Source organism: Saimiri boliviensis, chromosome 10 (genome assembly GCF_048565385.1).
Source record: "Saimiri boliviensis isolate mSaiBol1 chromosome 10, mSaiBol1.pri, whole genome shotgun sequence".
In the NCBI taxonomy this organism is placed as follows: domain Eukaryota; kingdom Metazoa; phylum Chordata; class Mammalia; order Primates; family Cebidae; genus Saimiri; species Saimiri boliviensis.
This window is the reverse complement of record NC_133458.1, coordinates 114770777-114797252: the sequence shown is the minus strand read 5'-3', so window position 1 is coordinate 114797252 and position 26476 is coordinate 114770777. Positions and strand designations below refer to the sequence as shown.

At 42.8% G+C, this 26476-nt stretch overlaps 2 protein-coding genes across 11 annotated transcripts in view; one reads left to right on the top strand and one right to left on the bottom strand.

Annotated features, from left to right (window-relative positions):
* Positions 1–1108: 1108 nt before the first annotated feature.
* On the bottom strand, positions 1109–21703 carry INHBA (inhibin subunit beta A). 3 transcript variants are annotated; one of them, XM_074379783.1, is made up of 4 exons: positions 21631–21703; positions 21084–21139; positions 16250–16782; positions 1109–6504 (listed from the first exon to the last, which is right to left on the bottom strand). In XM_074379783.1, exons 2-4 carry the CDS (start codon positions 21110–21112, stop codon positions 5612–5614), a joined length of 1455 nt encoding a protein of 484 aa, XP_074235884.1. In that variant the 5' UTR covers positions 21113–21139; positions 21631–21703; the 3' UTR covers positions 1109–5611. The 3 variants fall into 3 exon arrangements, with proteins under 3 accessions (XP_074235884.1, XP_074235885.1, XP_003930809.3); XM_074379784.1 differs by lacking the exon at positions 21631–21703 and having other exon boundaries at positions 21084–21145; XM_003930760.4 differs by lacking the exons at positions 21084–21139; positions 21631–21703 and adding an exon at positions 19312–19422.
* LOC104651814 (uncharacterized) overlaps positions 10188–26476 on the top strand; it is a 154312-nt gene continuing 138023 nt past the window's right edge. For all 8 annotated transcript variants that reach the window (XR_012512222.1, XR_012512223.1, XR_012512224.1 and 5 more), the window contains exon 1: positions 10188–10352. Coding sequence is in view for 1 of the 8 variants with exons in the window: in XM_074379786.1 (XP_074235887.1) it covers positions 10334–10352 (19 nt within the window). In the remaining 7 variants the exon portion in view is untranslated. The remainder of the gene's footprint in view (positions 10353–26476) is intronic.

Genomic DNA, 26476 nt, shown 5'->3' with positions numbered 1-26476 from the left:
GGTGGCTCAAGCCTATAATCCCAGCACTTTGGGAGGCCGAGACGGGTGGATCACGAGGTCAAGAGATCGAGACCATCCTGGTCAACAAGGTGAAACCCCGTCTCTACTAAAAATACAAAAAATTAGCTGGCGTGGTGGTGCATGCCTATAATCCCAGCTACTCCGGAGGCTGAAGCAGGAGAATTGTCTGAACCCAGGAGGTGGAGGTCGCGGTGAGCCAAGATCGCGCCATTGCATTCCAGCCTGGGTAACGAGAGCGAAACTCCATCTCAAAAAAAAAAAAAAAGAAAAAAAAAAGAAAAAGAAAATTAACACAAAACTACAATTATGGAAGAACAAAAAGAAAATTAACTTTAGATCTGAAATATGGACCTGGGTTGGAATTTTAATTCCAATTAATGTTACTCAACCATGCCTCGGATTTATCTGTAAAAACAGCGATAACAACTACTGTGCATGGCAGTTAAAATGAAGATATGTGAATATCAAATGAGGTGACACATGGGATATTCCTGGTCCAAATGAGCATTTGTGGAAGTTACTTTCTCCATATAACCTCTGAGATTGGCACAGATAATAGAGAAAAATTATAGAAGAAAAGGTCGACCTATCAATTAATGCTTGACCTTACTTCGATAATTCCAAATTGGTTCTGTTGGTCTCGGTAATAAGACTAAGTACATTTTCTCTTCATGTATATAGTTCTCTAGCTCTAGTTGCTTTATGCATTTCCAGTTTTCTAGCTAGAAAGGAAAGGAGGAAGAAGGAAGGAAGGAGGGAAGGAATGATTATCTCTTTATTTCCTGTGAGTAGCTGCCACTACAATTGAAGAAATGGGAAACCAACAAAAGAATAAAATATAAATATTGCTGATCCAAGCATCTGCAGCCCATTACCAGCCTCTGTAATGGCAACATCTATTCTTTTTCTACTTGAGCTCTCTCTCACTCCAGCCTTTCCCACATTCAGTCTGTTTTTCATCCTCTTCTGGATAATTACAGTAAAAACAAAATTGTCACCCAGCAAAGGATGTGTCAATACGTGTGCAAAGTTGAGAACGGAAAATCAATAAGTAAGACATAAAATAAAAATAAAAATAAAAAATACATCCCAAACAGGTCTTTTTATTTAATATAAGGCCAAAGAAGCTATCAGGCGTTGCTGAATACTGTCCACTAACTGTACAAAATATTGACTGCATGCCTCGCAAACACCAAAATATCCGCTGGAATGCCATAGAAATAAATAACTTCTGCTATAAACACATGAAAACATATCAAACTGTTATCTCTTTAAACATATTGTAAATAAAAAATTACCAGTACTTCTACACAATAAATATTAAGAAACCATTGACATAGTTGAAATGCACTCATATAAATTAACAACTTTAATTACATTAGCCAAACAGACATTGGTTAAAGAACTGCATGTAGTATGCAAAAACAAAACAAAACAAAACAAAACAGAAAAACAAAGTAAAAAACCAACAAAATGAAAACAAACAAACAAACAACATCAACCACAGAACATAAAAAGTTTCAAAATAAAACAGGCTTCAGATTATCTTGGCTTTCATAATTATATTTTTCTTTTAAAGAAAAATATCAACCCATTGTCAATGCACTGTTTTTCAAAGCATTTAAATAGAGGGTAAAACTCATTGGAAATTAATACAGAGGAAATGATTCACTTTATGCATAAAAATAAATAATAATATAGCTGAGACATGTGGTTTGCTTCTGCTCTTGAAGATGTGAACAGCTTCTAAGCATTCATTTTCTCTGACCCATACAACAGCTTCTCAGTGATACAGGATTTAATTTAAATACATACGATGTCCACCCCCAAACCTTCTGCCCACATCTACAAGTTTCATTTATTTTGTGGGTTTTCAGGGTGACTAAGTTTTTCTCTACACTGAAAAGAGAAGTTGCCAAAAGGTGCACAGGAAATCATTTTTTAAATGAATATGATAATATGGATCCATGCTTAAAACAACTGAGACGTATTTGTTCTCTGTTTTTTAGAGTCACTTCTTAAAGTCCAATCCCACAATGGTGAAAAAAAAAGTATTTGCTCTACCATTAAGGAGACTGCAGGGATTCTCCTTGAAAATGGAATATGGAATCAATCTTAAATAAATATGAAATTGGTTGGTCTTCTGGGATAAGAAATGCCCATCTCAGTGTGCTGGAATTCACCTTACTTTTTTGGAAAAAAAAAAAATAGAAAATGTCAGTTTGGTCCATTAAATACATATTACCATAAAAAGATATTTGAAGACAAATACTTTTCAGGGCTTCTAAGATTGGTTTGGGCAGATTTTTAAGAGCCTAGAGTTTAGCCTTAGAGAAAGAGTGAGGAAATAGTAAGGTTAGATAGAGCCACTCTGGTTTCAAGAAAAAACATACTAAGAACCTCATATGGTAGAATTTAAAAGCCTTTACTTTTGGCCTCATGCTGCTAGGTGAAAGAGTAGTTGTTCACACAGCTTTTATTTTCCAAGATTATTAAAGATGGTAAAATGATATCTTTCAATACTATCCAAAAATGGTAGCAATTTACTCATCTATTTCAAAGCCATATAAATTTAATTAAACAAAATTAAAGTTTTTGGGTGTTTGATAATCCAATCATTAAATATCCAACTAAATTATGGAATAAGTTTCAAATAAAATATGGAATTACATTTCTCTGCTTCTAATAACTGTGGTCACTAATCAACCCCCATGTTATCCCTGAAATATCTAGGACTTAGCTGAAAAAGATAACAGATGTATTTGAGATGAATGGGAACTATACATGGGTATCAGCTGTCTTTGTAAATTTCTGCTTTTTCCATAGCCTTAACCATCTCTGCTACTACACAGTGAACTAGGACTTAATTTCTTACACTGTTTCTGCAGATTCCAGTACCAAAGAAGATGCGATTCAAAATGCTGCCAGTTTTCCATGAAAGTTTGTATAGTTGAACATGGCCATCTACTTTTGCCTTAAAACTTTTCTCACCACACCCACCTTCCCACATGCATGATATCCAAGGTCTGTGGACCCTGATTAGAATCCATTCTCAAGCTTCTCATGCAGTGCATATTATATTTTCTGCATAAGAAAGGGTGGCCCCTAGAATACAGTAAATGAATTTGCCCAATAGTGACATTGCTTACATATAGGCTAGTGTTACAGTACACCAACTTAATCTACTTTTCAAGAAGAGATAAACCACTTTTTGTAATGTTTGGTTTCTCACTGATATCTTTTCCTATAATAATTTTTTTAATCTGCAAATTGACATGGGGCTAAAAGCTTCAATATTTTACAAAATATTAATGAATATAATTGTTCCCAATTATCAGAAACTTTTTTCCATTTTTCAAAATATTTGCCAACTTCACACAAGTCTGTAAAAATAAGGCTCTGTATTTTCAAAAGCACATAAATGAATAATTTATTACCTCTTCTAGGCAAGCTAAGTACTAGAATAAACTAGATAAAAATGTGGCTTTAAGCATGTACTTTGATATTTACAAAAGTTATTTTTTTTCCTTTTTGCATCTGAATCAATACAAATTTACACATGAAGAGTTTTGGCTATAAATTAAAATATTAGAGATTTTCACTACTTGCCCTCATCTTTGCCTCCTCTTAACTATTCTTTTCCTTACTCTCTCTCTCTCAGCACTTTCTCCTCAATTAATTCTTTTAATTAGTGACGACATGACTTTACCCAGCTGGTATGGGTAATACTTCTCACAACCAAGCCTGAATCATTTTTTTTAAATGCATTCAATTCTAATTCTGGCCTAAGTATTATTTTTTTCTGAAAAATCTTCTGATTTAAGATTGATTCCAATAGACAATTAAGTTGGGAATGTATCAGCCCAGAGTTTTTATTATCATCCTGTTTTCCCCACAGGGGATAACTTGTAGAAGTGGGAGAAGGGACAAGAAAGAGGAGAAAGTTTGATCCCTGTACATCAAAAGAGGGCCTTGCTGAATATTTGCTGGAATTTCCAGGCTTTTTCCCGTCCAAATTTTTGAAATGTGCCCACCTAGTTCAGAGTAAAAGCAAAAACTATAGCCTATCCATCTTAAAAATACTGTGTTTTGCACACAAACATTCATTGCTTTAAGAACATTAAAAAATGACAGCCTGAAGTGCTTAAAATGTGTATGGACATGGTACAATACATGTATATATACACACAGATATGCATATGCACAAGCAATGTATATATACACATACAAGCATGTAGTTCCATGAATTTGATTGAACTTGATATCCAACAGTGTACAACTACTGTACATCCAGTATGAAATGTCCTGTTTCATGGATGTAAAAGGAGTCAAAAACCAAACTTCTCAGGTCTTTTAAGCCTGAACACAATCCACACTGCTCCCAACCCCTGACTCACTGATGGTGAATGATACCAACCACAGACAGACTGTTTAAAGGCTCACACAAATGTCTTTGGTGTATGTGTCTATTTTTTAAGGTACAAAATAATAATAATAATTATACTTATAATAATAAAAATAGCTATTTTGTGTGCTGTAGCAGTTCTTTTATAGCTCACATTAAGTGCAGCTCTTAAACCCCACCCCCACCCCCACCCAAAGAAAATACTTGTTAAATAAGGATTAGACAGGTCAAACACCATTGTAGTGCAAATAGTAAACGATTAAAAAAAAAAAAACAACAACATTTACAAAATATAGAAATGTTTGGATCCAACAGATGGACAAACATATTCCTTTCAAGTATCTCTCCTTGAAGAAAATAAAAATTAATCAGATTACTTCCAATACAAAAAAGTCTCTCTTTTTGTTCTCTCTCAGGTAAACAGTTTCAAACCTATTAGGTTGCATAGTTCTAAGATCATAAGCACCTTAACGAAATGTAACTTGGTATTCTTTTTTCCGTGATCTTTCATTCTTTCCATGCTTGTTCTCAATTTTTTAATGGTGTTTGTTTTGTTTTGTCTTGTAGCAAAAGTGTGAAAAAGGAAGTGTGACCACCTGCACAAGATTGGGGTGTGTGTGCGTGTGTGTGTGCGTGTGTGTGTGTGTGTGTGATGTGTGTGTATGCTGATATACACAGAGATAAGTGTCACACAGACATACCTTATGACCTGGGTAATTGGGTAGGAAAGTGCCTGTGATGGGCCCTTTCAAACTCATGGCTTTCTAGATGCTATTTGGGTTGTTCTAGTCCACTGCAGACTGTTCTACTGCAGGCTGGACTAGTTGATTCAAGGCTCACAAGGGAACTGCAAGGGGGGAAAGGACAATGCCCCTTTTAAACAACTGATGTCATCAGTGTGATTTCAGAAGAAATGAAGGGTCCACCATTTTCCCTTCCCCTCCCAATTCCCGACTCTTTCACTGCTTCATGTCTGAGCCCTGGCTAAAGATTTTTTCCCCATATCTTCCTTCATCTGTTTCATCAGGTTTTGTTTTTAATTTACTTTTTTTTGTTGTTTTTGTTTTTGTTTTTGTTTTTAAATTTCTATTTTTCTGGTTAACTCAGAAACCTTAAAAATTTCTTCATTTCGCCACTGTCTTCTTCGGATAACTCTTGCTCCCTTTGCCCCTGGGCTGGACAACTCTATGAGCACCCACACTCCTCCACGATCATGTTCTGAATGTCCTTTTTGATGATGTTCTGACCATCATCATAGTACAACATGGACATGGGTCTCAGCTTGGTGGGCACACAGCACGATTTGAGGTTGGCAAAGGGGCTATGGCCCCGCATGCGGTAGTGGTTGATGACTGTCGAGTGGAAGGACAGCGAGGACCCAGATGTGCCTGCTATATGGCTTGGGCACTCACCCTCGCAGTAGTTGGCATGATAGCCAGAGGGAGCAATGATCCAGTCATTCCAGCCGATGTCCTTGAAACTGACAAAGAACTGTTTCTTACAGCAGATGTTGACCTTGCCATCACACTCTAAGCCCCGCCGACGCCGGCGATGAGGGTGGTCTTCAGACTGCCGGGCCTGCAGCATGAGGAAAGGTCTGTGCGACTGCTCCTTCTCCTCATCTGCTCCCGCCCCACCTTCACCTCCACCCTTCTTTTTCCCTTCCCCCTCCTCTTCTTTCTTCTTCTTCTTGCCCAGGAGCACCAGGTTGGCACCACTCTCCTGGCACTGCTCACAGGCAATCCGAACGTCCAGGGAGCTCTTGCCCTGGTCCAACAACCGCTGGATGCTGCTGGAGACAGGGAAGACGTGCCAGGTGCTCTTCCGAGCATCTACCACTTTTTCAGATAGCAACAGTTCACTCCTCTCCCCCTTTAAGCCCACTTCCTCGGTCTCCTCCCCTGCGTCCAAGATGCCCTGTGGGTGCTTCTGCTGCTGGAAGAGGCGGATGGTGACTTTGGTCCTGGTTCTGTTGGCCTTGGGGACTTTTAGGAAGAGCCAGACTTCTGCACGCTCCACCACTGACAGGTCACTGCCTTCCTTGGAAATCTCGAAGTGCAGCGTCTTCCTGGCTGTGCCTAATGATGAAAGACAGTGTAAGAGACAACAGGGACACCTGTTAATTCCAACATTTACATGCACTCACAAATTTCAGACAAGCAGGAGTCTTCTGTGGTAGACCATCTCGAACAGGGGTCAGCAAATAATAGCCCACAAGCTGTAACTGTTTCTGTACTGCTGGCAAACTAAGAATGGTTTTTATACTTTTTTTTTCTTTCTTTTTTTTTTTTTTGAGATGGAGTTTTGCTCTTGTTACCCAGGCTGGAGTGCAATGGCGCGATCTCGGCTCACCGCAACCTCCGCCTCCTGGGTTCAGGCAATTCTCCTGCCTCAGCCTCCTGAGTAGCTGGGATTACAGGCACGCACCACCATGTCTAGCTATTTTTTGGATTTTTTAGTAGAGACGGGGTTTCACCATGTTGACTAGGATGGTCTCGATCTCTTGACCTCGTGATCCACCCGCCTCGGCCTCCCAAAGTGCTGGGATTAAAGGCTTAAGCCACCGCGCCCGGCTTGGTTTTTATGCTTTTAAGTGGTTAGGGAAAAAGTGATACTTTGTGACATGTAAAAATTATCTAAAATTTAAATGTTAGTGCCTGTACATAAAGTTATGTTGGAGCACAGCTATGCTCATTTCTGGACATGCTACCTACGGCTGCTTTTGCGCTATAAACCAGAGCTGAGTAGCTGCAACAGACTGGCTCATGAAGCCTAAACTAGTTACTCTCCAACCCTTTGCAGAAAAAAGCTGTTGGACCCTTGCTTTAGAATGAAGAGGGCCTGAGGGTCTGTGTCTGTTGAATAATTGCTTAACCTCAGTTTCATCTTCTATAAAATGGGAATGACCTAATGACATTTGACCTGTTATCTCACAGGTTTAGGAAGATAAAATGAGATAATATAAACAAAAAGACACTGCAATCTCTAGAAAGCTAAGGAAATATTGTTCTCAGACAAAAATGCAGCCCCTGGCCCCACCTCAGTGTGTAGGTCTGTGCGGGAGGGACACACTGAGCCAGGCTCCTCTTCCCTTGTCACAGTCTGATTCCTCCCCAGTCACCTCTTTGCTGGGTCACTGCAGCAGCATTTTTTTTACTTTGCTTCTGCTTGACTGAGGCGGGCCTTCTCTCCAGTCATTTCTCCATGAAGCAGCTAAAGGGATCTTTCCCACAGGTGCATCTGATCACACCACTTCTTGAAAGTCCTTTACTGACTTCCTATTGCTCTCAGTATCTAACAGAAACTGCCCAGGACTTTGGGCTGTGCACATGCTGTTCCTACCTTGAATACCAGCTCTTGCCCAGTCCTGTTCTCTGGGGTCTAGCTACACAGTATTCCCTTGAAGCCTTGAGAACCCCACCCCCCTCACCTGCAGGCAGTGACACCTGCTGTTTCTTCTGCCTCAAGCGCTCCTGCCCCACCAAACTCCAGCATACCACCCTTAGTGCTGCCTTTAATAATGTTTCAATTTTCAGATTGTTTGGATGACACTTTCTCTAGGAGGCTTCCCTCACATCTCCTCCACCACCCCACTCCTGCCAGCCTGGTTTAGAATGCCTAGGGTCTAAGGTCACTAGCATAGTCTAGTGTTTAGCAGAAAGTAGGCAATGACTTGATTACTTATTGAACAAATGGAGGAGTCCTTAGCACTAAGTTCTAGTAAATTAAGAGAGCCACCTCTTACCTCTGAATCCTCCATTTTTGCCTGTGACCCATCAGAGTGCAGTTTAATGAGCACCAGAATCCTATGTCAAATCGCAACCACAGCTAACACACAGGAAACCCCCACATTGTCAGGGCAGTTGAATTAAGCAACCACTCAGTTCTAGCCTAACTCTAAAATTAGAAAGTCATCTATTTCCTTCTCTTATCCTAAGCACCTGCATGTTTAATCGTGCAACGGCATTTACTATAAAAGCAGGTTTCCAAACGAGAATTTTTTGATTAATCAGATATTTTCCCTCACTTCCATTTTCCCCACTTGGTGGCATATAGAAACATATCCTCTTTCCCATGACCATGGACCGCCTTACAACTGTCCGCTGTACATATATCCCATGCACAAATCTGGGAACAATCTTTAAGAAGTTCATCTTAGAACTCGCAACTCCCTGGGAGGATCTCCCTGCCTGGATTTCTATAGTTAACGGAAATCCAGCCATACTTATCACTCGAGGCCCTGAGATGTTTACGGTACTATAAATTTTAGGCACAGTTTCAAGTTCTCTGCAGCAGAAGGCAGGCTTTTCTGTGCATTGCGTATTGTAGATTCTGTTCTTAATTTAACACACTCTGCACACTGTGATTATGATAGTGGTAAATTCACTGAGGCAAGGGCCAAGCAGGGCTGCAGATGGATGTGAAAGGTTCTCTGGCATCTTTCTATAACCGTACGAGGATGCGGGCCATGATGATGGTGGTGGTGGTAAGGGGAGTTCCTCTGACTCCGACCTCATGTCTTTGGCAGGAATTGAAATGAATTATAAAGTTGGGTTTAAGATTAGATAGACTACCAGAGCAGGGAGCAGTTAGAGGGAGAAGCGGTCTTATTTTAGGAAGCATGATGACTTATTTTTTCAAAATCTGAATTCCATATTCCCTTTTGCTAAGAATTGGTGGGGGTTTCGTTGTTGTTGTTTGTTTTTTAACAAAGTAAAAGGGAAGAAGATTCCCAGAAGCAGAGCTTAATCATTTAAATCTAAAAAGGCAATCAGCATTTGATTTTAAGGTGGCAAGGTCCTGCCAAGGCCGTAGGAGAAGGCTGAGGGAAACCTCCCAAGCCTCGGATAACTGGCCTGGAGGGTGTGCAGGTTACCTCCAGCGTGGGCACATCTGCCCTGCCCCGTGGAGAATGTTAACAAGCTACCCGCTGTTTTCCCTTCTGCCTCTATGCAGGACAGCTTCTGAAATCCTAAACTGCACAGGGTGTCACTCTAAAAACAGAGAGATAGTAGCTGCTAAATTAGAGAAGCCAGAGGGCACAAGGTTGGGTTTTGTTTTTCTAGGAAAGAGTGTGAAACTGGAAGTGTCTGACTAGTGCCCCAGATGGGGAGGTTCACTGGGTTTTGGGTAACTCATCCCCATGGGCTCTGCTCTGCTCTCAACCACACCTGCCAGAAGGGGTCAGGGTGAAGGTTGATGGACAGCGGTGCTGACCTGCATGCAGTGGACTTTCCATGAATAACATCCAGAGCAGACTACAGATGTTTGGGTGGGGGTGCCGAGGGAGGGTTACTTGGCTGACTGGAATTAGTGACAGCCGCGTGCAAATTGCTTTTGTGGGGCTAGAGAGGCTGAGGCTGCTGGCTTCCAGTCACACAGCCTACAGGACAGCCCCTCATTTCACAAGAGCAGGTTTCTGATGCATGATCTAGCCCCACCCCTTCTTCACAGGCAGCTGTACTTGGAAGCAAATGATTTAGTGTTCCTGAGAGAGGATTGTACAAAGAGAGTACTCATTAGAGGGGGCTCAATCTGTCAGGTGCTGTTATATTAGGATCAGAGAGTCATCATAAAATGACTTTCATGCTGGTCGCCTGCGTTTTGTGGAGGGGTACGGGCGCTGATTTATGCATCCGTTTAATTATATGAATTGAAAGACTCTGTTCCCTGTATATGCATCCACTGCCTGCGTGCTTTCTCTCTCCCCCATATTTCTGACATTTGGATTTTCCCCCTACTAATTGACATGCCTGTCGCCTCCTTCTCCTGGTGTCCATTTCTGGAACTGCTATTTGTATATTGCATGATATTTTATCAAGAAAAAAAACAGATCTAATTTCATGAAAATGCTGTTGCCATAATGCTCAGGAGAACAGGGGGAAGAGAAAGATTCAAGTCTTCCTAATGTCTACCTTGTATGCAGGTACATTTTACAAGTTCTATTGTATTCTGACTTATTAAGCAGTGCATATTTCTTTCTTTTACATTAGCTTTCATTGCAGAAGGGGGTGGGGAGATGAGACTGCTGGAAACTGACGTGGGATTGATGTTTATCAGGGCTGCAGGCTTCAGAAATATATTACAGCCCTGGAATGTCCTAGGTATGAAAAATATAATAAATAACAGGTCAATTTATTATATTCCCTTTATCTCTATATTACCTGAGAGAGATTGCAATACTGCAGTGACACTTTCAGGATGCCCCAATACTCCAATCTCCATGCATAACAATTTGAAAAAGGGAAGGTTGACTAAGGCTGAGATGTTCGGGGTCAATTGCTAATCAGTTTGAGCTTTCACTTAAATATCTCATGCTGTAAAACCTTGAAATGAAAGCCTTCCCATAATGCGCTGTGAGCAGTTTCTGCATTAGTTTGTACAGGTGCGACCTAGGTTCCTGCACTATTACCTAGCTAGCCAGATATAGCTGGTTGCTTTGCTAACCTTTCATTACCTACTCTCTGATAATATTCTTTTCATCCTCTGTGCTATTTTTTCTCTCCCGAGGCTTGTGAGCAAGGCTGTATCACAGCCTGCTCTGCCTGAGTAATTCACTAAGAAAGTCCCACGCAAACCCATGTGGGTGATAATATTTCATCACTTAAACCTCTATGAGCTCGGTGGACACATACCAAAGAGAGAGAAAAAGAGGTGCAGAAAAATGGGCAGAGAGAAATTTCGTACCTCACAGGGAATACCTTTGAAATGCTGCTCGTGGGAAGGATTGGACAGGGGAGAGGCTGTGTTAAGCTGGAAGGAAAGATACCCGGAAGGGTGTTTGTAGCACATTTTTATTTGCTTTCAGAATTTTAAAAATGTTTTGAATAAGTCAATCACGAAGGCATGCCAAGGGTTAAGCAGCTAAGCCCCCCGTTGTTCCCTCCCCCCACACTAGGATGCAAATGCTGGGCTCATCCAGAAGTCCAGCATCTCAGATCTGTGAGTGTATGAACACTTCCAATTAAATCAGCTACACACACATGCAGTGTTTCGATTTGGTTTTGTTTTCCTCACCAGGGTCCTTCTTAAAATATGTTGCTCTTTTACATATGGGCAATAATTATGTCTCTAATGTGAATGTGGAAAGCCTTGTTGTTTATAGAACATATTTAAACTTACCATGGGGTAGGGGGTGGGGGAAGCCTCCCTGAAAAAAGCGTCTGTTCCTTTAATTTTCCATTCTTCATCAAGATTTCACTGTGCCTAGATATGGTATAGTCAATAGTAAGGGTATACACAACCACCATTTACAGGGTGCATTCTCTGAAGCTCTAACTTTGCATTTGGACTGCTTCCAGGGGTTTGTGCAGGAAGCAGCAAGTGAGGTCTTAAGATTATTCCTCCTTTGATCTACAGTAGAGGATCTTTCCTGCAGTAGAACTATAGGTTTGGCCATGAATTATCTTGATTAACTTTTTAGCTTTAATGTCCCTTCTTAGGATCTATTATTGCTTTATAAATGCCAGCCACAAACATCCATCATCCATGCCTCTTCCATTAAAATGGTGATGAAAAAGGTTAAATATTTCGGGAGAAAGGGGTTTTAGGTTCCTACAAGCAGCAAAAATTCTTAAGGTTCAACCCACAAAATTTCAGAGACTTCTTCCAAAGTTCCTGAGAACTTTGGCACTTTTGATTTTGGACCTAGGAACCAGTCGAGTGGGAAGAATTCTGAACTACAGCTAGGAGATCATATGCAAGTATTTTTCAGCACAAGAGGGGCCAAGACAAATATGTGTTTTCAAGAAAAGTGCCTGGGAAGGTATTACTGCAGTTCTTTAAATATTACAACTGACTTTCCACCCTGGCATCTCCACCACTTCGAGCCCAGAGCATCCCAACTGCACAGGCCACAGACCACTATTAACCTCTTTTCCCATCTTTCCCCACCACTGCTCTCCACACCCTCGGTTCGGAAACAAATGCATCCTGAGAAGCTGTACACCATGTCTCCACAAGGCATCAAAGAAAGAACCACCTTTTTCCTCCCTGTTTGAAGTCACTTGTCATTTGTCACTGGTGCAAAGTGTTGATAAGACAGGAAAACTAGGCAGCAAAATCAGGGGAGACGGAAGATGTTTTTGTTACGCCCCGGGTGACCGTATTAGAGAGAGACTTGTGAGCAAATCAGTATCGCTGATGATTCATGGTCACATTTCTCCCTGCTCTGTTTTGTTTGCTTTTGAAATGTATCACTCGTCTGCCTTCCATAGAGCTCCGGAATGTTCACATGTATCAGTAGAATTTCCATTTCCTTTCCTTCTGTCTCATTTAATGTATTACAGGTAGTCATGCTTCTCCCATATCATAAATTCCTAACTTTTTCTGCATGATGAGAGGGAGCAGAAGGTAACTGATAATCACCAAGATTAGGGCGCTACAGACAGGGGCTTCCAGTAGGCACAACTGCCTTTCCTTAGAGAAACTGACAAGGAGCAAAAGTCTTTGGAACGCGCCCTCTTGTGGCCGCTCTTCTCCGTTATTCGCAGAAGAGAGCCTGTAACAACCCCTAAAGGCATCCCTAAGGGAGGGGTGATTCACAGAAAAGTCGGGAAGATGGGCAGGGGATGGTGGGAGTCAGCTCCATTTAGAGATGGCTTTCTTGGGGTGGGGAAAATGGTCATCCAAGCAAGGCTTCTTCGACCCCTGTCTGGGCAGTGTCAACTTCTAACTCAAATCTTCCATGTATAGTATCCCCCAAGGGGTAAACTTATGTGTTACACTCAATAACACCGAGGCTATGTCAGCACATCCATTTCTTGGTGTTTCATTTGTCTTTTTCCCCCCTGTTCTTTCTACAAGTGCTATCAATTGCTAAGCTAATTATCAGAACCCATGTACAGGTCTGACAGCATGTGGAGACTCGCAGGTACATTATTATGATGTGTTGATGACCAGCTACTGTCATGAGTCAACATAAAATGAAAATAAGCTGTATCAGCTAAGAAGGTCACTGAATTTAGTCATTGACATTTATAGTGATAGGTGGCCTGGCTTTACTCATTCCTTCTATCTTTCCTTGTGAAGGCCTCTATAGTCCTTAAGATAAACACTGTTGGTTTTATGCCAGCTGTGCAAAGAACACACTAGCCTTGGTGAGCAATCTTGGTCGATGCGACATACATAAAAAGAAAATCATTTTTGTTTGTTGGGATACATTTCAGAGAGCCTTAGAGTGATTCCCTGCTGTTTAGCCAATAACAACTTGCGTCAGCTTTAGAAAAATTGGGCACTTTGTATCTAAGCAGGATGGGACAAACTCAATTAAAAGAGTCCCGAGCACCTGAGCTTTTGCAGGCTCTCTACTTCTCTGGCCATGCCCTGGCTTTACCCAGCAATCAAGGAGAGAAAAGGCCAAAATTAAACATAGCCTTGAACTGAAGAAACTTGGAGTTGAAAGAGGCCGCTATGGGTCTGCATCTGTGGCATGATCATGGGTGACAATGTCTGGATTCTTTGCTGCGTAAAATGGTTTAAAGGGAAAGAAAAATACATGCTTTTTTTCTATTCTCCAAAAACTCTTGACATTCCACACAGTTGGAATGTTATTAAAGTTGAATTATTCCAAAAGCAACAAGACATAGGTCTTCGCTATTCGTGCTCATATATTCGCTACAGTCATTCGGATAATAAATATCTTTTTCTGGATTAGTGAAATAGGCAGCAAAATGCTCACATGGTTTTCTTCTTGAAGAGTAGACTGTCCATAAATCAGTCATTAAATCTGTGAAATTATATTAAATCAACTTGAAGTTGATGTGCAAAATCTCTCAGAGAAAAATAATTGTAATAAATGTTTTCTAAGAATCAAAAGTCAAGTTGTAAAATCAACTAGGTTTTTCCCACTACAAATCTTAAACTTGACTCAATGTGAATGTCCGATGAGTCGCTTTTTAAAAAGTCACTCATTTTCTTTCAAACTGAACACCTAACAGAGAAGTACAAAATGACGAGATCTCATACAACTGAGAGAAGACTGGCACTGACAGGAAGGCTACATGTAAGAAAGAATGTAAATGGTCTAATTTTTTCACTGCCAAATCTCTAAATGCTAAGAGAGTGATTTGCTTTACAAATCCAGTAAGTCAGAAAGAGCGGCATACTGATAGTAATAGTCCTGCAGGTAAAAGTGGTCAAAGGCATAGGTATTCTTAGTTATATGACATGGTTAAAGCCAACTGGATAGGAGCTGCCATATATAAAGACACGAAGCAACCCTCTAGACCCCTGAAATCTGTTTCACACATGCAGCCAAGTACCATAAATATTTTCTTTTTTAATCTTATCCCACCACAAAAAAAAAAAAAAAAAAAAAAAAAAAATTGAGAAAAAATGGCTGTCAACCTGAAAAGTTCTACCCTAGCTTTCTTCCTCAAAAAGCTTCAGAAGATAGAATCCTGATGATCATGCTTTTGGGGCTGGGGTAAGAAACAGCTTTAGGGAAAGAAAGTAGACCTTCCCTAAGTGAGAGAGGCTGCTGGTGAGAGAGCCGAACTGGGAAGCTTGTGGGACACCAGGGATTCTCCTACAAGGAGAACCCATGCTTGCCAGCAGGCTATCTGCACCCCCAGAAAGATGCCCAGGTCTTTCATGGTTTTCTTGAAAACAGAACATCTGAGTCAACAGGTTTTCAGGATTGGAAATTCTGAGTGTTGCCTTAATTGTTTATACTCCTGCGGCAAACTTTTAAACAAAAATGCTGGGAGTCCCTGCACATACTTTACTGGCCATATGCTCTACCAAACAAAACAATGGCATTCCTTTCAAATGGAGTTGGCAAAGGATGCAATTCTTTAGGCTGGCATTACCATGAAAGTAACACAGTATTAACACATCTGTGTGCCTGACGTGCATGGGCTTGCAGGCATGCAAAGGGATCTATGTCACTTCACTATAAAAATAGCCTGGCTCCAAGTCTATGGACCCATACTTTTGACAGGTATTGCTATTCAGCAACAGGTTAGCTTGGTCCTGAGCCAACGATTAGAATCTATTTATTAAAGTTCTTCCTCTTAAGGATTGAGTGAGTTCAGCATAGTATCTGAGAGTACTTTGTCAAGGTTGCGTTTCTTGGCAGAGAGCTCTTAGTAACTTTACAAAGAACAAAACTGGTTGTTTCCTTTTTTTTTTTTTTTTTTTTTCCTTCAGAGAGCAAAAGTCAGTGTCCTAAAAGTAACTGCTGGTTCTTTGGCAACTGTCCCCCAAAGTAGCTCTTCCCTGTCTAAAATGTGGTTCCTGTGCACTTATAGACAGTTTCTAAAGGTAAAAATGATTGTCACTCATAACTGTGCCCTGCTTCTCTGATGTGGCCCCAGATTGGACTTTTAAAGGGGAAGGTTTGTTTTAAGAGAGTGACTTCATGTGTGCCATTCCACTCTGATCTTGGCACATTCACCCCTCTACCCTCAATAAAAACTTTGGATGGGGTCTGGAAGCCTCCTCTGCTCCCCAAGCACCCGAAAATGTGCCGGCTTTCATCCAGCTGCTCAGATCTGGTTTCATAGGCAGCCCCTCACAGTCTGCCTTCCAGCTCTACGTTGGCCCCGGAGCTTCCTCCCTGTGTGACCGGCTGAGTTTAGCAAGTATAAGCTAGTCATCTCCGTGCAGAGCTCCACCGAGAATTCCTTTTCTGCAAAGTCCTCTCCCCCTCCCCTGCCTGCCCTCCGTCGTCCGCTACCATCACCTAATAGCTAATAACCTTCCCAGGCAGTTTCCAGCTGGAGGGAAAAAAAGTTCCTCCTGGGACTGTCAGAGAAATATATTTACCCCCTCCCACCCACCCCCCACCCCTCCCCACCCCCTGCTAATGCCAACACCAACCTGACTCGGCAAACGTGATGATCTCCGAGGTCTGCTCCATAAGTTCATTCATTTCTGCCCTCCTTCCAATGTCATCCTCTATCTCCACATACCCGTTCTCCCCGACTTTGCCCACATGAAGCTTTCTGATCGCGTTCAGAAGCGCCGCCTTGGGCACCGGCTGGGTGACATCGGGTCTCTTCTTCAAGTGCAGCATGTTTAAAATGTGCTTCTTCACGGCCTCCACCATCTCTGGCTGAGAATTGGGTACATCCTTTGGGAGGGCGGCCAGCAGACAGGACGGACAGTCGGGGGCCGCGCTGTGCCCCTCGGATCCTGGGGTGGGGGAACTCCTCACTATAATCCAGCAACTTGCCAACAGAAATCCTCTCAGCCAAAGCAAGGGCATCCTGGCAGCAAAAGTTGTTGTGATTGCCTTTTTAAAAGGCCCTGCTTTTCCTCCCCCCTCACGCACAGATTTTTGTTTTTGTTTGTTTGTTGGGTTTTTTATTTTTTGGTTTTTTTTTTTTTCCTTCTCCTCTTCAGCAAATTCTCTGGAACAAGAACAAAAAGTTTTCTGTGAAGTTTTGTTTGCAGGTTGCTCTCTGAATGCAGTCAGTGCTGTAGGTTTGTGGCTGTCAGGGAGGAGAGTTCTGACTGTCTCCGAGTAAGAGAGAAGGAGGGAGGGAGGGAGGGAGGGAGACAGGGAGGGAGGGAGGGAGAGACAGGGTTGGGGGAGACAGACAGAGACAGAGAGAGGATGGGAGGGAGAGAGAGACAGAGAGAGAGGAGAGAGGGGGAGAGAAGAGAGAGGGAAAGAAGGAGGAAGAGGGAGAGAGGGAGGGAAGGGAGGGAGGGGAGAGGGAGAGGGAGAGAGGGAGAAGGGAGAGGAAGAGGGGAGAGAGAGAGAGAGAGAGAGAGAGAGAGAGAGAGAGAGAGAGAGAGAGAGAGGACGGATTGGCCCTAAGTAAGTGAGTGAATGGAGAGGGAGGGAGTTTGCTGTGATTAGGGAGGGAGGGACAGCCCGTTTTTCTGACAGGCTGCTCTCCTTCTGCTCTTAGCTTCCTCACAGACACCTCTCTTCAAATATCACCATTTTCGGGGGTTCTACTTTCCCTTCTAAAATAAATTCTCCTAATTTTGTTCGCTATTTTTTTCTTTCTCTGCCCGGTTTCCTGGTTTCACCTTCTTCCTTCTTTGGAGGGGAGGGGGGGAAATCCCCAAACAAATGCAGTGTCTCAATCAACAAGGATGACTTGATTGAAAAAGTCTGTCCCCATCACCCCTCCACCCTGCCTAGCCACAGCCCTAGGTGGTGAAATGCCCACCTAGCCACGCGGTGGGGCAGAGGGCGCAGGGAGGTCCGGTGGACAGGTAGTGAAGGTCGGGGAAGAGGGGCCCAGGGACCACGGAGGTGACCGGGCCAGTCGATTGTTCTGGCCGGATGGGATCCAGGGGAGTTGTTCCTTTCCCCTCATTCATTCATATTTAAATGTTCAGGTCATCAATACTGGCAGGCGATCTGACGAAAGCGCAAGGGAACTTTTGTTTGGGGGTCATATAATACACTCCACTCTTCCCAACTGTAAAATGCAGCTGGGCACTGAAGGACCAGCGGGCAGGCAGCCTATCACAAGCCCGAGTCCCAGAAGCGCTCTCCCCATCCCCTTCAGCTGCCCCCTTCTGCCGGGGACCCACTCACTCTCACACATTACAGCAAATCACCGCTCGCCGGACTTCACAGATAAAATGCAAAATTCTCTTGGCCTTTCCCACATCCTTTTATAAAAAGAGTGCACTCGTATGACTTGAATAACTGGTCCTATGGGAAAAGACTCTCTAAAATATATTGGCAAATTATTTTTCTCTGTCATGTGGTAGTTTTTTCAGCTTGCCTCAAGCCTGTCCCGACCAGTGCATTCATAGACAGCCTCCTTGACTGCTGCTTTTTCCTTCAAAGGAACAGTACAGATGAAATCATCATGGATTTCAGTGTGCTCAGAAAAAGAAAATTGTGAATTTTTTAACAATGCCTTTCGGAGGCTTAAAAAAAATTCTTCCCCCTCCCCTTTTTTTCATTTTCTGTCTTATTGCTTTTATCTTGCAGAAGAATCTTTAAGGGGTCCATCTGTTAAAGCGTTCCTTCCCTCTCGGTTTCTTTCCCACACATAAGCCCTTTTGGTTTCTGAAGATACAGTCAGCTTATATCTGACGCCTAGTGTGTTCATAGCATTATAGTCAAGCAGTGCAGTTTAGGTGGAAAGAATTCATAAGTATCATTACTACAGCACAAGATCTGAGTGCAAAAGGAAGAAGGCAAGATAATTGTGACACTAAGTTAAAATTACAGTTTGCACAGGTTAACAAGGCTCTCTGAACTGCATATACTGTCCCCTTTTCCAAAACAACTATTTGCAAGACTTTTTCTGTTACAAGTCACCCAACACCTTTAGGGTTTCAGCTCCAGGAACATCAATTACTCCACCATTATTGTTAAAACTTTGTCAACATTACCTAAAAAGCCTCATATTTTTAGTGGGGGATGGTGAAAGAGAATGGGGGAGTCAGGGGCATTTGTGTTATAATGGTTTCATAAAACATCTTTGTACCATAACACTTAACATCATCCACCTATTTGGAGTCACACATACAGCACCCAAAATGTTTTGTAGTCCAGTTAAGTTTTACAAGAAAGTCTGAAATACAACCAAAAGTTTAATGGCTCTAAACAACTCAAGAGTCCTAATAGCAGCATTTAGATAAGTGCAACTTATCAATATTTGGATTCTCTCTGCATCTGAGTACGTGTGTGTTCCCTGAATTTACTGTTTGCGAATGTAACTCTTAAAAATAGCTTTCTTTCTGGCATATGTACTTGTATATATGTGCTGAGTGGGTTGTATAAACACATAATTTATTTGCATGCTCCAGGACTATTAAAAGCTATATTAACCTGCCTGAATAATATTAAAAGGTACAAATCACAATGCACATTGGAAATGCCAATTAGTTGTAAAATTCCTCCTAGCTATCCTCTCTTTGAATGTGTAAAGAGCTCAGAAGTAAGAGTTAAAAAGCATTACCTTTCTGGTCCCCACTCTTCCACCAGCCGGCTCTTGTATCATGTGGTAAGAGCTGTCTGAGCTCCTCTTCATGGTATTGGCACTGTGAAGTTTTATACTGTACTACTTATTTGTACACTCACACATTGGTACCACTGAAACAGAGGAGGGCTGGGGCTTTGTTTGGGATTGGTTGGAATCAGCATGACATCAGTGGATGACTGGTTTTTCCAGTGTGAGACATTTCATAATTCATTATCTAATGGAAAGCCCTTCCTGGCTTCTGAGACACTACTGGGTGATGCAGTGAGCCAGTCAAACCACTGGCTAGGATTACTCTACCTTTTTAGAAAAATATTGGAATCAAATAGATATGTCTTAATGAGTGTGTCCAACTTTCAACTTTTCTTTTACTACTCGCACACACGTCTCGTTATATTCAGGTTCAGTTTTATGTCTTTACATAAAACATCTGTTACTTCACGAAGTTGCTTCTATTTACAAAGTATTTTATTGTTTCTTTCAGGGAAGAAAATTGGTAGTGTTCGTTATGGGGATTCTGATTTTATTTTTTTAAAATAAGCTATTTCATTGAGGAAAAAAATGGGAAAATCTGTATAATCATATGATGATGGTCTTCCCCCTCCACCAACTTACACTATTATTTTACATCTTGAAATTGAATGCCTGCTTCATAAATCGTTTATCATTTTGGAAATAGTCATTCTCTGTAAGTGAACCTCATAAGTATCCTTCCCAGGTCTTTAGACTCTCATCCTAACTAACCAAACACACACACATACACACACACACACACACACACACACCAGCAACAACAAAGAACCCCTCAGGCATTTTTTTTCTTTTTTTTTTCTTTTTTTTTTTTTTTTTTACCAGAACTTCAACTCCTATCATTTCTCAATTGTTACAAATATAATGTGAGCTTAATGAAAAGAAGTGAACATCCCTTGAAGTAGGGGTAAAGCTGGTCAGGCTTTTTTTGGGGGGAGGGGTGTTGGCAAGTCTGGTAAATAACATAGGAGGAAGAAGTCCTCGGACAAGAATGGTGAAGAGTTGTTTGAAGGAGGACAGTTGAAGCATAAGCCCAGTTTTCATGACAAGTTGGATAAAATGTACAAAATTGGGAGCTAATGAGAGCCATATGACTAGATATGTTGTTTTGTATGCAGGATTTAACATGCATAAAATAAACTTTTCACTCTGCCCACAAGCAAAATATAGAGGCTCTGGTCTTCTGATGTGTGGCTTAAGCAAGTTCCATTAGGACACCAGAAGTTTTCTGGATAAGAGGGTCTCTCTTGGCTAGACACAGAGAAAGTGTGGGTGTTGAGCTGCATGGGGGTGGGGGGAAGGAGTATTCTAAGAACTGCACATGCAGAAATGAAGTAGGAAAAAAAAAATCATTAGGTTGTAGAGGAAGAGAGTGAATCTGAGTGGCAAAGACAGAAATAGGATTAATGATGGTGAACTCCAAACCTGCCCCTCCGTTTAGCACAGGCTGAACTCAAACCCTTTATAAGAAAGGAACTTCTCCACCCTTTTTGCTGAGAACTAGTGGAGTCAATGACCTTCAGGGCATCTAAACTCACCCTGTACCCCACACATGAACCCTGGTGTCCTGAAAACATCCCCTCGCTCCCCCCCCCCACAAAGTGGTGTGTGTATGTGAGTTTGTGTGTGTGTGTGTGTGAGGGTAGGTGATAGTGGCGGGGGGCGGGGGGAAGGTGCACAAAACAAACCCAGATCAGATCCCAGTTCTTCTGTTCACTCACCGTGTAAACTCAGGCCTCAGTATTCCCATCTATAAAATGGGATCCATAATATGAACCTGTGGGGGTCAAGTGCAGCAGTCAGATAATAAGTGACATTATTTCTGAGAAGCCTCGTGGCTCTTCTTAAACATGAGTGTCACAGGAGTCTGCAGCACTCTGACCAGAGGAGCCACAACGCAAGTGTGACACTGAAACTCTGCTGGCCCTCTGATGCCACCGAGTGCCCACCTGCCAGGCCAGCCTACCAGGCGCGCTGCCACCCTTCTACCTGCACCACAGTGGCAATGCTTCCTCGCTCGGTGCAAATCAAGGTGCGGGTGGTGGAGGAAGCAGGCAGGTTAAAATAGCTTCTGTGGCATATTCTAGACTGGGAATCAGCTTTCGCCTGCGGAACTCAAGGGGTCCGGGGCACAAGCTGGTCAGCCCAGTCCTGACCAGAATCTCCTTCTCCTTCCTTGGTTTGGTTTCTCTTTCACTTCCCCCTCCCCCGGAGCTTCCCCGCACCCCAGGCCCTTCGGGTCCCGGCTTCTCGGCCCTGCTACTGTACCTTGAGCAGCACCTGCTGGCAGCTTCCAGGGATCACGCCGGAACGCGGCCGCTGCTCGAGCCCAGCTCGCGGGATGCCTGGAGCCAGGGCCAAGCCGGTCTAAGAAGCGGCCGCCTCTATTTTTACCCTGAGCACCAGCAAGGGCAACTTCTTTTAAGAGCAGCTCTTGATTTTTTCCCCCCTTTTGGCAGCTAAAGAATTCAGGGAGGGGAAAAAAAAATCACTGTTCAGTGAGTGCAGCTGGGAATCTCTGAACCCAGCCCTCAGTGCCAGGGACTGAAACCACAGCAAATGTCAGGGAGCGGGACCTGCGGAGGGGCCGGCGGGCTCCCCGCGGACAGAGGCGAGCCGGGAGCGCTCGCGCACCAGCCAACTGCCCCCTTCTGAGTGCGGAGCGCGGTCCTCCAGCGACTGCACTAGCAAAGTGGCCCGCTGCCACCGCGTTATTCACCTAGTGGAGGCGGCCTGATTTACTGGCGACTTCACAAACCCAACTCCACGCTGGAGCATTTGCATGGCTCTGTTCTCGCCTCGAGGAGCAAGCAGCCACTAGCGAACCCGGTGGAGCAGCTTGCTGCGAGAAGGAGCCGGGAGGGAAACTGTGGTACCTTATTTTACTGTAATTGCAAAAGGAACGATGTGCCAGAGATTTATATTTAGAAGTTGTATGTTTCTACTTTTATGTAAATGGAGCAATTAGGGCCTGTCTTGCTGCTGCTAACTCCAATGCGTGTGCATTGCTGGGGAGCTGGTGTTTTCAATCACAATTAGTGAGCTGGTCAAAAAACAAAGTTCGTTTAAGGATAAGAGCTCAATTGTGCGAATGGGGGAGAGGCCAGCTTTCGTGTGCCGGCCTGTGGCTTGCGGTGACACCGAGCTTAGGGCCACGGCCAACCTTATAGTGGTGTTTACCTGTGGCAGCAGCTGTCCTTGTTCAAAGTTGGCATAAATGAGGAAGCAAGAATGTTCACTTTTCTTCTCAAGCAAACCGTCTGTCCTGCAGCTTTCATCCACGCTATTAATTGGGCTCTTTCCTCACTACTCCTGGAAGAAGGAGACAGGCCCAGAAAAGTGGGGGGGGGGGGGGGGAGCATTTTTTTCAGGGCTCTATTATTTTAGCTGCTGCTCACAGATTGCTGTTATTCAGTCAAAAATACAAGCCAGGAGATGTAAATGTCCCAAGCAGGTGACTGGAATACTGTCCTCTGATTCAGCTGAAATGACACAAGTCTGGGGGTTCAGAGGCATGGACAGGAGTGCTGACGAGTCAGGGTGTTTTCGTTCCTCCCTATGAAAAAATCTGTTTCCAAAAAAGCATGGTTTCTGGTTCACCCCGTCTGGGAAACGGAACATAAAACGTGACTATGGAGAGAAATCAAAAGGACCCGAGGTGTTCTCAGCCACTGATGTGTTTTTCTGGGGCTCAGGCCGGAAAACCTGGGCTTATTGGTAAGGGGTGACTCCCTTGAGAGGCAGCTCAGAATCCAGAGAAAGTGGGCAGGATCCAGAGTGCTATTTGCTGCAGGGAGATGGTGGGAGTCTGTAATGAAGGGTCTCATCAAATGTTCAATCGAAGATGGGATTGGCAAACCCTGCCTGTTTCCTGGACAGCTGTAGCCTGTACATAGCTTGGGCTGCATGTTAGTTAGAAAGATTTGGGACAAAGAAGAATCAGCTGTTTTGCTTTTAAGTTAAATCAATGAATGAATAGCTCCAGAGAAGGAGAGGGAAACATTAAAAAGTCCTCTAGAATTCATTAAGAACAACAGGTCAGCAATGGTTAATCCAAAACTTGACTCCTAAGCCTCCCATTTCTTTCAGAACCACCAGAATTTCCCACAAGGCCTTCTGCTGTGTAAGAGTACTATGTTTCTGGAGTATTTGGGAATGCTATTTTCTGAACCAAGGGAACCCAGATACTAGAACTAAAACAATTAGGGAAAGGAGACGAAGGGAAAAAGAACCCAGCAAGTAAACGATTACTCTCCGTTCTACAGCAGTGGTTCTCAATTGGGGTGATTTTGCTCCCGGGGGGACCTCTTGCCATGTTTGAAGACATTTTGGTTGTTCCAGCTGGGAGGGAGATTCTGCTGGCCGCTAGTGAGTAGGGGCTGGGGATGCTGCTAAATACCCTACCATGCACAGGACAGCCCCAACAGCAAGAAATTAACTGGCCTGAAGTTCTGCAGTTGAGATACCCTGATTTCATGTTATCATTTTAAAGTTTCACCCAACCTACTCCCTATCCATCTCCAAGAGACCCTGGAAACAAAAACCGAAAAATGCAACTTCTACAAAATATTAATAACTCAAGTGATTCTGCTTCCTCTTGCATCTCACATTTTCTGATCACTGGAGACTTACAGATGCAATGTTCCTCTTGGGCAACATCGTTGTTCGAACCAGCTTTCACCTACAGCCTCAATACATTTTCCTGCTGGCTTTTTGTTCTAACCCAAAGCAGAACCTTGGTGACCAGCAACAAAATGAGATGGGCTGGCCCACGCCCAAGTAGTTAGGAGACAAGAGACTCATGCAAAAGAGTAAATGAATAAAGGATTGAGTTGTTCATTTTAGCAATTCAGTATCAGATAAATCCATGCAATAGAGAATTCCCTGAAGTAAAATTCACAAAAGTGAGATTCCCATGCCGTTCTCCTACAGCAAACAAATATGATGTAGCTCAATTTTATTTGTTTAATACCTTAGGGGAATGACATACAATCAATATCCAAAGAGATAAAACAGCGCTTTGCTAAATCCTAATGGCTGTTGCAAGCAACACTATATTCTCCAAACTTCCTTTGTAAAAGGAAGATGTGTGGCTTTTAAAGGAAGGCCATGCCCTTCCAGGTGTTGCTTTCCTGTGAGGACTGGGGAACCTATTGTGAAGGATTCCACCTCGTGGAAAATCCTAACAGTAATCGACAAGCGTTGGTGAAATGCACAAAAGGGCAATTGCCAGGATGAAACTGGCTTACAACCGAAATCCTATTGTCCAGACCCAGACAGTGAGGGCCTGCTTCCGTGGTTCATCCCTTGGCTCCTGAGTGACATGGGTCATCCAGAAAGGAAAGGGGAGGTCAGAGATCATTTTAAGATGAAGGGAGCCATGAGGGGAATGTCTTAGACACTCTGACGCCATGTCATCTCTTCCAACATGTGAATCACTGTCTCCTCAGGTAAATGGTCATTTTGGAACTAAAGGCTTCAATCAACTCTCAAATGATTCAGAAGTGCCTGGATTTCTTCCCAAGAAGTAACCATGTAGTACATGTAAAAAAAAATTCAATATTGAGAGAAATACTCATTTACAACCACTATAGAGAAACATATATTGAAAAGAAACCCAGACTAACTCAAACTGAAGAAATATGCCCTCAACATTCTTCCTGACCAATATATATTTCACAATTGTTTATCGTAACTCTCAGTTCTAACCCAATCAGGAAACATCTGCTTCAACAATTTATCTTCCTGTTGCCCCAGAAGATTATTGAAAAATACTTCCCAAGGAACATAGAACAGATTGTTGTAATCGTTTTTCTCACCTGGATCCCCTCGGGTAATAAGTTCCATTGTTGACTTGAAGACATAGTGGTTTAGTATGTAGATTCCAGTGGACTGATAAGAGAGCAGAAATCTTGATTCACATCCAGTTTTGGCTGTCCAAAAGATCCCCCCACAACCTGTTCCCAAATCTCCACTTGGAGGGAAAAAGCCCCACAGAAAAGCCTGGGGACTGTCCTGTGTGTATTTTTTTGAATCAGTGAATTGCTGCCTCCCTCATGTCCTGGCAGAGTCCAAAGGTTCTGCCCTCTGTGGGAGCAGCGCCAAGGCATGGTCTGAGTGCCACTGTTCACGAGTTCTGGGGACTCGCGTGGACACTGGCAATGACTCAGCTAGGTTGGTAAATATTTCCAGGTGGCCCACTCTAATTTTAGGAAGGTCAAGTTTGCAAAGGTGAAATAGCAAGCAGGACTTCTGTCACCCTTTATTGGACTGGAAAAGCAAACTGTAATTAAGCACAATATTCTTACAGAGTTTAAAATGAAGTCATTGAATTCAACAACCAGCTTTAAACTTTCAAAAAATAACTTATGGCCACAATCCCTCTTCTACTCATTGAGTTCCTCTTGAAAGATGGAAGAGTATATTGAATGAGGGAGGAGTCATTATAGTAGAAGGAAAAAAATGCTCCAGAAAACCTCTCTCCCAAAGGCCACGGGTTCATTTGTGATCCCTTAATGAAACAGGGGCAGAAAGCCAATAAGGTAATTTTAGCCAACTCCAACATCAGTTAACTATGAACTGAGAATAATTAAAATGCTGCTCCCTGTAGAAAAGAGTTCACCCAATAAGTTTCCCAAATTTCAAGGAGCTTTTGTTTTATTAGATGCTGTTAGCTTCATGTTAGTCACAGGAAAAAAAAAAAAAATGCCCACATACACACGCACAACTAAATGTAGTCAGTTTGCTCAGCTGCTGCTGACGTCACTGCTGCCCACTAGGAGTGAGTTACTGTCATAACCCCTCTTTTATTAATCATAGGCTGGAGGAAGCACAAAGTGGGTGACATCATTAGGCAAAGGACCGGCTAACTCATGCTCCAATTTACTCAGCTTTATTATAACATTTCTCGAGTGTCATATGCAAGTGATTACCATTTCACACTTTCCCCATCTGAGCAATCATCCCTAACCTTCAATTCAAATTCCCAGAGAAAAGCTTAGCTTTTCAGATGGAGGTGCATAAAAGCTAAATCTCACTAAGGGTCCTTGTCCCGACAAGGAATGTTCTCCACAGAATTCCTTCTTCCTGGGTCTGAAACAGAGGCAGCTTCTTG

Coding starts and splice junctions, on each gene's coding strand:
- INHBA (XM_074379783.1), bottom strand. CDS start 21,112: ATGGGAATACTGAGGCCTGAGTTTACACG. Junction 16,783..21,083: donor CTGAGGCCTGAGTTTACACG/GTGAGTGAACAG, acceptor TTCTTGTTCCAG/AGAATTTGCTGAAGAGGAGA. Junction 6,505..16,249: donor CATCACGTTTGCCGAGTCAG/GTTGGTGTTGGC, acceptor TTTCATCATTAG/GCACAGCCAGGAAGACGCTG.